Source organism: Anabrus simplex, chromosome 1, assembly GCF_040414725.1.
Source record: "Anabrus simplex isolate iqAnaSimp1 chromosome 1, ASM4041472v1, whole genome shotgun sequence".
In the NCBI taxonomy this organism is placed as follows: Eukaryota; Metazoa; Arthropoda; class Insecta; order Orthoptera; family Tettigoniidae; genus Anabrus; species Anabrus simplex.
This window is the reverse complement of record NC_090265.1, coordinates 1,089,873,640-1,089,887,004: the sequence shown is the minus strand read 5'-3', so window position 1 is coordinate 1,089,887,004 and position 13,365 is coordinate 1,089,873,640. Positions and strand designations below refer to the sequence as shown.

General features: G+C 44.4%; 1 protein-coding gene across 1 annotated transcript in view; it reads right to left on the bottom strand.

Moving 5' to 3' along the window:
* LOC136876395 (uncharacterized) overlaps positions 1–13,365 on the bottom strand; it is a 52,551-nt gene that overhangs the window by 19,763 nt on the left and 19,423 nt on the right. The window contains exon 2 of the mRNA XM_067150332.2: positions 864–990. Coding sequence (XP_067006433.1) covers positions 864–990 — 127 coding nt within the window. The remainder of the gene's footprint in view (positions 1–863; positions 991–13,365) is intronic.

Below are 13,365 nucleotides of genomic sequence, written 5' to 3'. Positions count from 1 at the left end.
CTGCCGATTAGCGGTATTGAACATTATGTTACGAAATGATGTCTTAAAGGAAGTAGTTGAATACTGTCACTTGGGTAGTAGAATAACCATTGATACCGGAATTAAGGAGGACATAAAATGCAGACTGGCACAAACAGGGGATCTTTCTTAAGAAAATAAATTTACACACATCAAATATACGGGACTATTTATTTTAAAGACTTCTCTGTCGAACGTGGGATTGTTTGTGATGTTATAGAAGAATGCTGAAGTTTAGATGGGTGAGTCATATCACAAATTAAGATATACTGAATCATGTCGATGAGAGGAGAATAATTTGACTAAATTTGACCAGAAGACATGATTGATTGATTGAGTGATTGATTGATTGATTGATTGATTGATTGATTGATTGATTGATTGATTGATTAATTGATTGATAAAATACATTTCAGAACACCGAAGACCTGTTTATATCGTGTGTAAGGGAAGTGTAATTGGTAAGAACAAGGCATGAATATAACAAACAGAATTGAGTAAATGTAGGACTTAGTAGTTACGTAGAAATGAAATGGTTGGCGCAGGTGTAGAATGGCATGAAGAGCTGCATCAACCAGTCTATAGACTGATGACCCAAATAACAACAACAACAACAACAACATAACCGGTGATCAGAACTATTAAACTTGCGGTTTTGCCCATCAAGACAATAATAACCACCATTTGAGTTATTATTACTGAGCAGTCTGGCATGGAAATACCTCAAAGTTTCTGTTCTGTTAATTTTCATGGAATGCCGTTTAGGGATCTAATACACCAGAAAAATTATTAATAATTCCTCCATGTTATTTTGTAAATTAACTCTAATGGAGTTTGCTACTTACCATGCTGTAGCCTCCGATCCGGGCAGGCAGTTCCTGTGGGTCCAACCCTTGATCCTCCGCAAACTCTTGGAGGGCCTCAACCACATCGTCCAGGAATTCATCTACATCTTCCAGTGCAGCCTGTTCTCTGGAAATACAGTCATAACCATTGGACGACATCATTTTTTCTATTCGCAGCGTAATAATTGGGACCATTTTATCTTTATATGTTGTAACGTGGATGACATATTGTAACATAAATTTATTAAATTGTCTTACCGACGATGTACAATCGTATGCAAAATGATTTTCGAATGATTTATCTGTTGTTACGACATCGCTGTATATTAATTTATTTCTTTTTCTAACTCATTGGGGGTACGCTGTTGATTCACGTCCGTATGTTTAACCTCAAAGTACCCAACACGTGGTGCTAAGAAAGCAACAACATTGGCAGCCAGACAATCCTTGAGATCTCCTGGCTTTAAACATATCACAATTACAAGACCTCAGGGAAACGGTCCTTGTAAGGACCCACAATATAGGAACCTAGGTCGAAGTATTCAAATAATGCAGATCAAAGTGACAGTTTTTATCAAGACTATCTCTGGAAAACAATATTGATGTAATTGCTTTACAGGAAACTCATGTAGCAAATGAAGATCAATTGCATACCAGAGGTAAAATGCCAGGTTATGAACTTCTAGGTGCAACATTCCATCATGCATATGGAAGTGCAACATATGAACGAAATACAGTAAAGAACGCCTCCCTGATCTCCACAGCACAAGATATGATGTCCATTCCATTGTAATCAAGATAGGAGATGTTATAGTCATCAATATCTATAAACCTCCTGATTCCACATGAACAGCACATGCCATTCAACCATACCTTCACCTAGCTCTCTACATAGGTGATTTTAACGTCAATTATGAGATATTCTGTGACTGATTCCAACGGGGAATCTTTGACTTCGTGGGCTGAAGAGTTCATTTTCCATCTTCCTTATGACTCTAAAGATCCGAGTACCTTCAGATCAGCTGCTTGGAAGAGAGAGTGTAATCCTGATTTATGCTACATATCTACCGACTACAACACTATACTTTTACCAACCATACGAAGAGTTACAATAGTGTCCTAAATTCCGCGCCCACGCTGGAACTTTCAGAGAGCAAATTGGATTGGCTATGCTGAACACCTTGATAAGTGTCTAGGATGGATTCCACAACTGCGAGAGGTTTATTGGTGCTATGCAATGCACAGAAAAGAAGTTCATACCTAGAGGATACCGAAACGAATATATCCCTGGTTGGAATGAAAACAGTGATGTTTTCTACCAAGAGTTCCTTACAACTGGTTACCCGTGCATAGAGATGAATTATTCCACAGTCTGGATGCTGCCCGCAGGCAAAAATGGACAGAAACAGTTGAAAGCCTCTACTTCAAACGCTCAAGTCGAATAACATGGCCCATTCTAAAAAATCTAGGAGGGACTGTCGGGTAGATCGAATTAGTTCTCCAATAACTCCCGATATAGTTGCAACAGATGTGGCCAATTCAAACGCTCCAAAAGATCGGGATCATGCTACATGGGTAAAATGTGAACTGAAAACACTGAAGGCAACCAGTCCAGAAGAGAGTACTTATTCCAGGTTATTCACTCTAGAAGATATATCAAGTGCCTAACAAGATATGAAGTCAGGCAAAGCCCCTGGGTTTGATGGCATTCACCGTGAATTCTTGATACACTGTGGAAAATATGCTAGAATATGGCTGCCTAAATTCTGCTCTGACAACATGTAGAGAGGTTCTATCCCTCGGCTCATGGAACGGACAAAGGTCATTGCTATCCTAAAATGAGGAAAATCTAACGATCGACCCAAAAATTACCGCCCAATTGCATTTCTGAGCATAGTGTAGAAACTTATGGGAAGGCTACTCTATAACTGGGAAATGGCACTAGCAGTGAGAAAACTCTAAACAATGGTCTTCCCCAAAGTTCTGTATTAGCTCCTTTGCTTTTCAACCTGTACATAGCTGATATACCTGAAACCAGCTCTAGACAATTTGGATATGCTGATGATTGGGCTCTGGAAGCACAAGATAAACTCATGGAAAACACTGAAGAAACACCGACAGCTGAAATTACCACATTGTGACAGTACTTTCGCAAATGGAGATTAGAACCGAATCCAAATAACACTGAAGTTACATGTTTTCACCTTAGCAACAAAATGGCCAATTGTGAACTGAAGGTTCGGTTTGAGAACACTTGTATTGCCCACAACAGACATCGACAATATCTAGGGATTACTCCTGACAGAACTCTGTCCTTCAAGAAACATCATCAGAAAACGGCTGCTAAGTTACGAACAAGGAGCAACATCTTGCAGAAGCTGTGTGGAATTACCTGGGGATCATTAGCACCTACCCTACGGCCTTCATCTCTTAGTCTTGTGCACTCTGCTGTAGATTACTACTCATCGATTTGGCTGAACAGCAGTCAGATCAAATTAAATGACACTCAGCTGAATCACACTATGCGTATGATATCAGGGACAATTAAATCTACTCCCACTTTCTGGCTACCTGTTCTATCCCATATTCCACCACCTCACCTCCGTCGGGAAAATGCTCTCCTACGAGATTATAAGAAAATAACTAACAACCGTCAGTTGCAAATCCATGGTGACATGAATGATGTTCTTATCAGCAGGTTAAAATCTAGACATCCACCTGTTAGAACAGCCAGAAATCTAGCAGGCGCTAACTTTAATCTGCTTCAGGCCTGGAAGCAAGTATGGATATCCCGTGCTCCATCAGAATATCACAAACTTCCATGGCTGAAAAACAAACCAGAGGGTCTTGATCTTCCACGGAAGACATGAACAACCATCAACAGGATTCGCACTGGCTATGGCAGATGTGCCGACTCCCTCCATGAATGGGGAATACTTAATTCGGCGGCGTGCAGTTGTGGTGCTGCGAAGCAAACAGTTCGGCACATTGTGGAGCAGTGTCCTCTCACCGCCTACCAGGGAAACCCTTCTGCTCCCACTGTTGTGTGTTGACTACGTAAATAACTTGAACCTGTAAATACTTCAGACTGTAAATATTATGTATTACTACTGTATTCTACTGTATTTATACGTAATGTGAGGTGTTAGCCATACGATAAATACATTCTAACTCATTGGACGAATGGTAAGTGTATTCTTTTCGATTCTTTTCGATTCGGTGGGCCCCAAGTTTGATTTTCGTCTGAGGTGGAGATTTTAACTTCGTATGAGTAATCGCTCTGACTCGGAGATTAAGTGTTTGTGTTGTTTTGAATACTCTTAGCTTGATCTACATACAACACACTGCACGACTAACTACCACAGAAACACGCAATAGTGAATACATCTTTCCATATAGGGTAGGTGTCAAGGAGGCCATCCGACCGTAAAAATGGACCAAATCTACGTCAAGTGTGACGCAAATGCATTGTTAATAATAATAATAATAATAATAATAATAATAATAATAATAATAATAATAATAATAATAATAATAATATTACCTGTATGCGTATTATTCTTTATAAGTTACTTTATAAGTTTCGTTTCATCATTCTTTGACATCGGGAAGGTGATGATTCAAATTACGTCGCAGAGTACATTATAAATATTACATATTGATCCCGTAATAAACATAAGAATATGATGTTAATACACTACCCAATATGACCTCAATATGAGAAAATTATGCGCTAATTTACGTTTAAGACGCACCCTTGAAATATGGCCAGACACATTTGAACCGTGCTGAATATTAAAGCTAAAATGGAAGTCCTTAACATCAGAATTTTAGTCATCTCGTGCTCTTGCTGCTGAATGTTTTAATTGCAAGGTTCTGACTGCTCTTGCAAATGTTTCTCTGTGGATAATATCCTGAGTGACAAAGAGAAGACATTTTGGAAGTATTTAAAGCATATAATATATATTCATTTGCAAAAACGAAACAACATAAAACAAAAAAGCACGGCCTTTGCCACACAGTATTGTTATAAGTTGATATGTGTCCCATTTGCGTTTAGTGCTGATTACTTGTGCGGAAGTGCCACCGGGAGACGTAAATATCCCTCCCTCATTGAGAGATGCAAGACATCGAACAAGAGATTAGTAGCAGGTTGAGCAGTGTGAGCTACAAAATGTAATTGAGTGAACACGCAGCATATCCTAAAAGTACATTCGACAATTCTTTGATCAGCTAGATGAGTTTGAGAGAGACCACATCGTTGGGCTAATAGGGACTGGTTGGATATTTCGGCACACTGTTCGCCACTTGAACCGTTCTGGCTACACTGTGTGTCGGTGTTGCCCCCTGTAGGAACGTGAGGCACGCACATTCACGCGCGTCTTGTAGGCTCGGGTCGACCCTCGCTAACAGCAAGCATTAAGGATCGTTTCATCGTAGGACAAGGTGGATAATCTTCACAGGTGTCACTGCACACCATCCAGAGACATATCGCGACAGCTGGAAAACATCTATATCCACCAGAACCAAAAACAGGTTGCTAATAGAGCAGAATCTGTCATCGCGGCGTTCCTACCGACGTCTGCCATTATGATCCGAGTATCGGCGAGCACGTTTGAATTTTTGCATCCAACGGACAGCATGTTAGCTTGCGGACTGGCGACGAGCGGTATTCAGCGACGAATCACGGTTTTGCCTGGATGCAGACTATCGCCTTATTCGAGTCTGGAGACATCCTCGCCAGGCAGTGGCCTACGCTTCGTTCTGGAGGGGCACACCACCTCAACGAGAATGGCCATGATGTAAGGTACCATTACAAGCCATTCCCACTCTCCACTGATAGTGGTTGAAGAAGCTCTGACGGTGTGGTATTACGTCCAGGAAATTCTGTGAGCTTTTGCACTCTCTTCCTGACACAGATTGACAACACCAATTCCAGCAGGAAAATGTGCTTAATCCCATGACACGGGTATCTTTGGCCTGCCTTCGTGAGGTCAACATTTTTGCTTGCTTGGCCACTTACGTCTCGAGAACGTTTTGGACCAGACTGGTCGGTAACTTCGGTCAGTGGCAACTACGGCAGATTTTGGGACTGAGGTGAGCCAGCTGTGGCAAGATGCTCCTCACAAGAAAAACTAACGTTTGTATACCTCCATGCCCAACCGCATCGCTGTTTGTCTCCATGTTAAGGGTGGGCCAAGTGTTTGTTACTCTCTTATAAATGCTTGGTGTAGTACAAAGATTTCAATATTTTGTAATATTGCCACGTCCGGTATCTGTACCCACTTACGCATCCCTGCGACGGTTCCTTCATTGTGCATTTTATTTTGCAAATGAATGTACTGTATTATTGTTGTTTTTAGTAGATTTCGTCATGTATTATTATTATTTGTGTCCTTATAATTACTGAAAATCAAAAGTATTTGCATTAATGTAATTTATTCAATATAACAGCAGCGTATTTGTTGAATGTAAATCATGCTCTTAGTTTACTACTAGCCTACTAATAATAATGTATTTGGATTTATGTCCCACTAACTACTTTTACGGTTTTCGAAGACACCGGGTGCCGGAATTTAGTCCCATGGGAGTTCTTTTACGTGCCAGTGAATCTACTGACACGAGGTTGACGTATTTGAGCACCTTCAAATACCACCGGACTGAGCCAGGAATGAACCAGCCAAGTTGGGGTCATAAGGCCTGCACTTAAACCATCTGAGCCACTCAGCGCGGCTATAATAATAATAATAATAATAATAATAATAATAATAATAATAATAATAATAATAATAATAATAATAATAATAATAATAATAATAATAACTATGTTAACATCGCAGTGAACTTAAAAATTAATAGAATCAGTTTCTACCAGGAGATATTAATACACTATTGGATATTTCTTTCTGGAGACTGTACGCCAGCGCAGAGTCTTAGCTACTGGCTTTCTGCAAAGATAATGGAGTGCTATGGCCGTGCGGTTAGGGTCACGTTGCTGTGAACTTGCATTCGGTGGATGGTGGGCTTCAATCCCACCATCGGCAGCCCTGAAGGTGACTTTTCGTGGTTTCCCATTTTCACTCCAGACAAATGCTGGGGCTAGTAGTAGGGAGAAGGATGGAAAATGAAGTGCAGGATAGGCGAGTGTGTAATTCGAACCCATGTCTTACCTCAGTTGTCCTCTAAAGTTTTCATGCATTTAATCCACATAACAAGATTAAAATCTTCCTGAATATGCCGATCTCTTACGCTACATTTTTATATATGATAAGTATCTTTTGAAGTTAAATGTAAATTGAGTTCTGTGGTCGGAATACGTTAATACTGTTTATTCATTACATTGATAATAGAGATTCCTTTGCTCTTTAAAACGGAGACCCGACCACTGTAGGTTATGATCGCTCTGTATGCTCGTCATTTATAAAGCATTTTATTGCAGAGCCATAAAATCTCAACAGTATCAGCAGTTGCAGCTACATCAAATGCACCGTTCGTAAGGCTATTCCATCATATATAACGGACAACTTATTTATATTTTCAATAGTTAATAATAATAATAATAATAATAATAATAATAATAATAATAATAATAATAATAATAATAATAATAATAATAATAATAATTTATTGTATCTACTGTACTAAAACAGATGGCCGGACCCGCCGTGTAGGGATAGCGTGCCTTCTCCTTACGGGGTGGTTCTCCGTTTCGATTCCCGACCAAGCCAGGGATTTTTAACTGGATCAAAGGGCTGGTTCGAGGTCCAATCAGCCTGCATAATTACAACTGCTGAGCTATCTTACGGTGAGATGGCGGGCGCCGGTCTATGAAACCAAGAATAACGGGCGAGTGGTTTTTCGTACTGACCACACGACACCTCGTAATGTGTAGGCCTTCGGACTGAGCAGCGGTCGCTTGGTAAGCCATGGCCCTTCAGGGCGGTTGCGTCATGGGGTTTGGTTTCCTTCTATTACAGCCGGAGTCAGCTCTTGTAAGGCAGACCCTCCGATAAGGGTAAGAAGTGCCAGCCGTGTGAAGTGAACTATTTCTATAATGCTACTTATTCTGCGTCCTACAAATTACCTTGCCGGAAATTTGTCCCGATGGTAAATCTACCGTCATGAGGTTGACATATTTCAACACCGTCAGATACTTCTGTTCTGAACTGAAGTTGAACACCCGTACTTAAGCTCAGAAAGCCAGCCTTATACAAATCTGAGCCACTCGGCATGGCGGGATGGTAACTGCTTGTTGTTGTAGTAAAGCGTAGAGTAGCGAAAATGTCAGAAACAACATAAAGATCCATACTCCGAAACACAGGAATTATCAATGTGCAATTAAAACCTCACCATCCGGCCGAGATTCGAACCCAGTGCCTCGTGATCTGGAGATTTCAACGCTAATCATTTACTCATTTAATAAGGTGCCTTTTCATTAATTCGACTGAAATGGGAAATCGTTGGTAATATGTTGATGTAAAAGTGCCGAAATTGTACTAAATGAAATGAGTGATTAATGTTTTGATTGTGTTCTAATCTACTGAATTTTCTATTGAATTTTCGCTGAGGAGAATTACTGATCAATATGTAACCTTCTCAAGTTAATATTTCCTTTGAAAAAGAGTCTTATAAAGGCCATTGACATTTCTTTTCTCCGGAAAGCTTCTTCAACGAGAAGAAAAGTACGTCCAAATACAAATAATGAGTTTCTTTTTTTTTTTTGCTAGGGGCTTTACGTCGCGCCGACACAGATAGGTCTTATGGCGACGATGGGATAGGAAAGGCCTAGGAGTTGGAAGGAAGCGGCCGTGGCCTTAATTAAGGTACAGCCCCAGCATTTGCCTGGTGTGAAAATGTTAAACCACGGAAAACCATTTTCAGGGCTGCCGATAGTGGGATTCGAACCTACTATCTCCCGGATGCAAGCTCACAGCCGCGCGCCTCTACGCGCACGGCCAACTCGCCCGGTCAATGAGTTTCTTAACATGCAGGAGTCTTCTTAAGGCACTCTATCAGTTTTATACTTGATTCTTTCCATGTTAAAGAGCTGATTGGGTAGATCTGTTGGTGTAATATTGATGTTAAAAATTGAATTATTCAGTATTTTCCTTTTTGCGTGAGCTCGTGTTTGTGTATATATATGGAGAGCATGTATTTGTATAGGTCCGCCTCTGTGTGTAGTGGTTAGCGTGATTAGCTGCCACCCCCGGAGGTCCGGGTTCGATTCCCGGCTCTGCCACGAAATTTGAAGAGTGGTACGAGGGCTGGAACGGGGTCCACTCAGCCTCGGGAGGTCAACTGAGTAGAGGTGGGTTCGATTCCCACCTCAGCCATCCTCGAAGTGGTTTTCCGTGGTTTCCCACTTCTCCTCCAGGCAAATGCCGGGATGGTACCTCACTTAAGGCCACGGCCGCTTCCTTCCCTCTTCCTTGTCTATCCCTTCCAATCTTCCCATCCCTCCACAAGGCCCCTGTTCAGCATAGCAGGTGAGGCCGCCTGGGCGAGGTACTGGTCATTCTCCCCAGTTGTATCCCCGACCCAAAGTCTGAAACTCCAGGACACTGCCCTTGAGGCGGTAGAGGTGGGATCCCTCGCCGAGTCCGAGGGAAAAGCCAACCCTGGAGGGTAAACAGATTAAGATAGAAGATAGAAGAAGATGTATTTGTATAGGCGATGAAATGCTCTGTGGTCTGGGAAAGAATTGCTTAAAGGGCACTGAAAAGGAAACAAATATCGATAATTTCATATCTTGCTTCTTTTCATATCATACATCCATGATACTCCTCATTTCCGGTGACATATAATACAGAGCGTAGCGAAACATGAAAAACAAAGTAACTGAAAGTAACCTGATCTTTTCAACTAAAGTTTACACGAATACAGACTGCACATGGCGTCCTTCATTGTGTAGTACGTTCTGCATGCGGTCGAAAATCCGCGCAGCCACATCAGCAGTCTTGTCTGGAGCATGGTAGTTATCAGTACCACAGACTCGATGTTTACAAGCAGTTCCTCCAATGTACATGATACCGGGTGAAACACAGTTCCTTTACCACATCCAAACAAAAAAAGAAGGGCCGCAAGCCGTGAGGTCTGGGCTTCTTGCAGAAAAGAGAAAGACAGGACACGACCCTATTCGGAAAGAATTCCTCGAAGAACACCGGACTACCTTTGCCGATATGTGGGCAGATTTCCTGATCGAAATAAAAATCATTGATCTCAAAAATGGTCTGTAAATCGACATAAAAGCGGATGTGTACATTTTAGTGTTGACAGTAATGGTCCTACCATTATCAACTAGAATACATAAACTGTTCTTATAAATAATGTTCACTTTTGTTCAGCTAACTCTTCTCGTAACGTTCCTTACATGTCATTTCCGACTTTGCGAGTACTTATACAAACAGTTTTAAGTACAACCTGTAGGGGCATCGCCCCATGGGAATTGCCATTTATTTGCAAAACCTTACATTTGGTTGTATAAAATGTACCTTTTCTTTGAATTACTGAGAAAGTGCATCCATGGGCAAACGCAGAATCCGGTATATCTGATATATTATTTATAGGCATAGAAACATGGCATATTGGTGTATGTGATGCCATAGTAACCCTCAACAACGGTAAGACAGCAAGACGTGAAGTATTCGAAAGGATGGGGCTAAGCTGGATTAACATGACGCGGTCAATGATAGCGATGAACTAGGACATGTTAAAGCTGTTAACTTGGTGATTACTGTAGGAGTATGGACATTTTGCTTAAACTAAGAAGAATATGAACAGACAGAAAAGAAGTGGATGAGTTCAGAGAACGTCAAGTTTATCTATTATGTACACCTTTTTTTTTTTTTTTTTTTTTTTTTTTTGCTATTTGCTTTACGTCGCACCGACACAGATAGGTCTTTTGGCGACGATGGGAGAGGGAAGGGATAGGAGTGGGAAGGAAGCGGCCGTAGCCTTAATTAAGGTACAGCCCCAGCATTTGCCTGGTGTGAAAATGGGAAACCACGGAAAACCATTTTCAGGGCTGCCGACAGTGGCGTTCGAACCTACTATCTCCCGAATACTGGATACTGGCCGCATTTAAGCGACTGCAGCTATCGAGCTCCGTATATAAACCTTTAGACTCACTTGAGTTCCGAGAATTTTGTTGAATGAAATGTACCTTTTGTTGTATGTCCGGCACTCCCTTCTCGCTACGCCAGCCAGCTGCACGCGCGCCTGTGTATCATTCTGCTAGCTTCGACGCGCAGCCCTCAGTGCGCGTGCCTGACCATCGAGTGTACTATAAATAGGCGCTCCCTGTCTGCTCACTTGCCATACACTAGTCAGGCAGCTGTACTTGTTAGTACATCTTCGAAAGAGCATTGTCTGAGCTGAGCACTTCTCAGTGCTCGCTCTTTCTCTTTCAGAGTTTGTTACAGGAGGACCAGGATGGACAACCAAGCGGATACGATGACGACCCAGGAACGGGCGGTGGCGATCGGGCACTTGCTCCGAGATCTCTTCACCGGCATGACACCGACACCGGAGAGCAACACGGAGCCGCAGACGCTGGAACCTGTGCCGGAGACCCCGGCACCCGAGCCGGAGCTGCCACAGGAGGACCCGGAGATCGAGGTGGAGACGGAGCCTTATAGGGACGGGTGTGACCCCCCTAACGGCTTCTTCTTCTCCGAAGGCTACACCGACGCGGCGCACGAAGCGCTGCTCGTGTACTACAGGCCGGGGCGCCCTGTAACTTCTGAACGGGGCCTCGTCCTGGACAGAATGCGGCGCCCTCGCCGAGGAGGCAGGATCATCTCGACAACCATGGCCGTCGAGAGCTTCCTACCAGGAGGCCTCATCATCAGGCATCACGACCAGGAGCGGATGCGCGACGCAGAGAGGGAGCTTTCTTCTCTGTTCCAGGTCATCCGTCTACCAGGGAGGGACGGAGTGCCAGGGATGAACACCGGCGCAGTCAGGGCCGCGACGGAGACCAGGGAGACGCCGAGGAGGCTAAGGAATAGGGCGGTTAATACCGACCTAGTCCTGGCCACCCAGCCGGCGACCAGCGACGCCACCACGGAGGTGGGGCATGACGCCCCCTGGCGTCGCGACTGTGCGACTTCTGTGGAGGAGGACGCCCCCTGGCGTTCTGAGGTTGCTGTCCAGGCCCAGCCTGACAGCACGTCTGTCGAGCTGCAGACCTCGATGTGCGCCCCACAGGACAGGGAACGCAGTCAAGCGTTAGCAGCGACCGACGCCGCCGCGGAACCACCAGCTACCCTGGGGTCACCAGGCCGGGAGGAGGGCCACCAGGACGAGGCCTCTTCCCCCGCCGAGAAGCAACCCCCGGGAAGGAGAAGAAGAAGACGACGCCGCACCAGGAAGCAGAAGGCGTCGCTGGCTCACCAGGAGAGGACCGCCAAGCCGCAACCCAGGGCTGCTCCCAGGACAGCAGTCAACCGAGGAGCCAATCAGGAGAGGACCTCAGCGGGTAGCGGCAGTCAGGTGAGAGTGAAACGTCCCCCTCAGCAGCTCTTGCAGTGTTTCCGCTGTCTGAGGTGGGGCCACCGTCAAGTTAGCTGTGGACTCCAAGTGAAGTGCAACCGCTGTGGTGGTGATCACCACTACACGGCCTGCGCAACACTTAAGGAGGCGCCGGTGTGCGCCAATTGCGCGGGGGGCCACCCGGCCTCCCACCGCAGTTGCCCAGTCTACAGGGCCATGGCGCGGGCAGAGAGGAGGGAGGCCCGGCGCCATGACCCACCCCATTCCAGGAGGCCCCCGCCTCGGCGGGCTTGGCCTCATTCTCCGGGATCGGAGACTGGGTACGAGGTACCCCAAGGAGGTGGAGTCGTGCGACAGGCCCTAGTGGTACTTGACGCATGGCTCCGCAGCCGGCAAGGACCGCGCTAGTCCCAGCAGTGCCCAGACGGACTGATCCCCAGGCGATGGAATGGCGAGGAATTGGTTTATGTTTTGTGCATGTTACCTATTCCTAACTAACACAACCTCTGGTCTTTTTCCAGCCCACATCCTTGCATGTGCTATCAAAAGATGTCAGGTTTTACATGTAGGCTCTTTCTTCTTTCTGCCTATGTGGTTTTTCCCTGACCCTTCAATACCATACCTTAACACTATCCAACCAACACAAACTTTGCCGTGGTAGCGAGTCTGACTCGGAAACCGGCAGATACTCCTTGTATCACTTCCCACTCTTCCCTGCTATCTCTTTCTTCTTCTTAGAAATAATAGCATGTCGGAGGCCATGTAGATTGAGTCGTTGGTCACGCGGGGGGAGCGGGCTTCGGGGGCCCCCCCGAAGAAAAAAAAAAAAAAAAAAAAAAAAAAAAAAATGCTCACTTGCCCACTTGCCCCGGTGTCCAGCTCCAGAATACACCCTACGTCGAGCACGGAGGCTACTCCTCTTGAAAATGTGCTTCGACCAGGTGGACTGAATTTCTGGCAGTACGAGGTTTCACCTCTGGTCACCGTTCCCTTACCTGTTTCCGCTGCC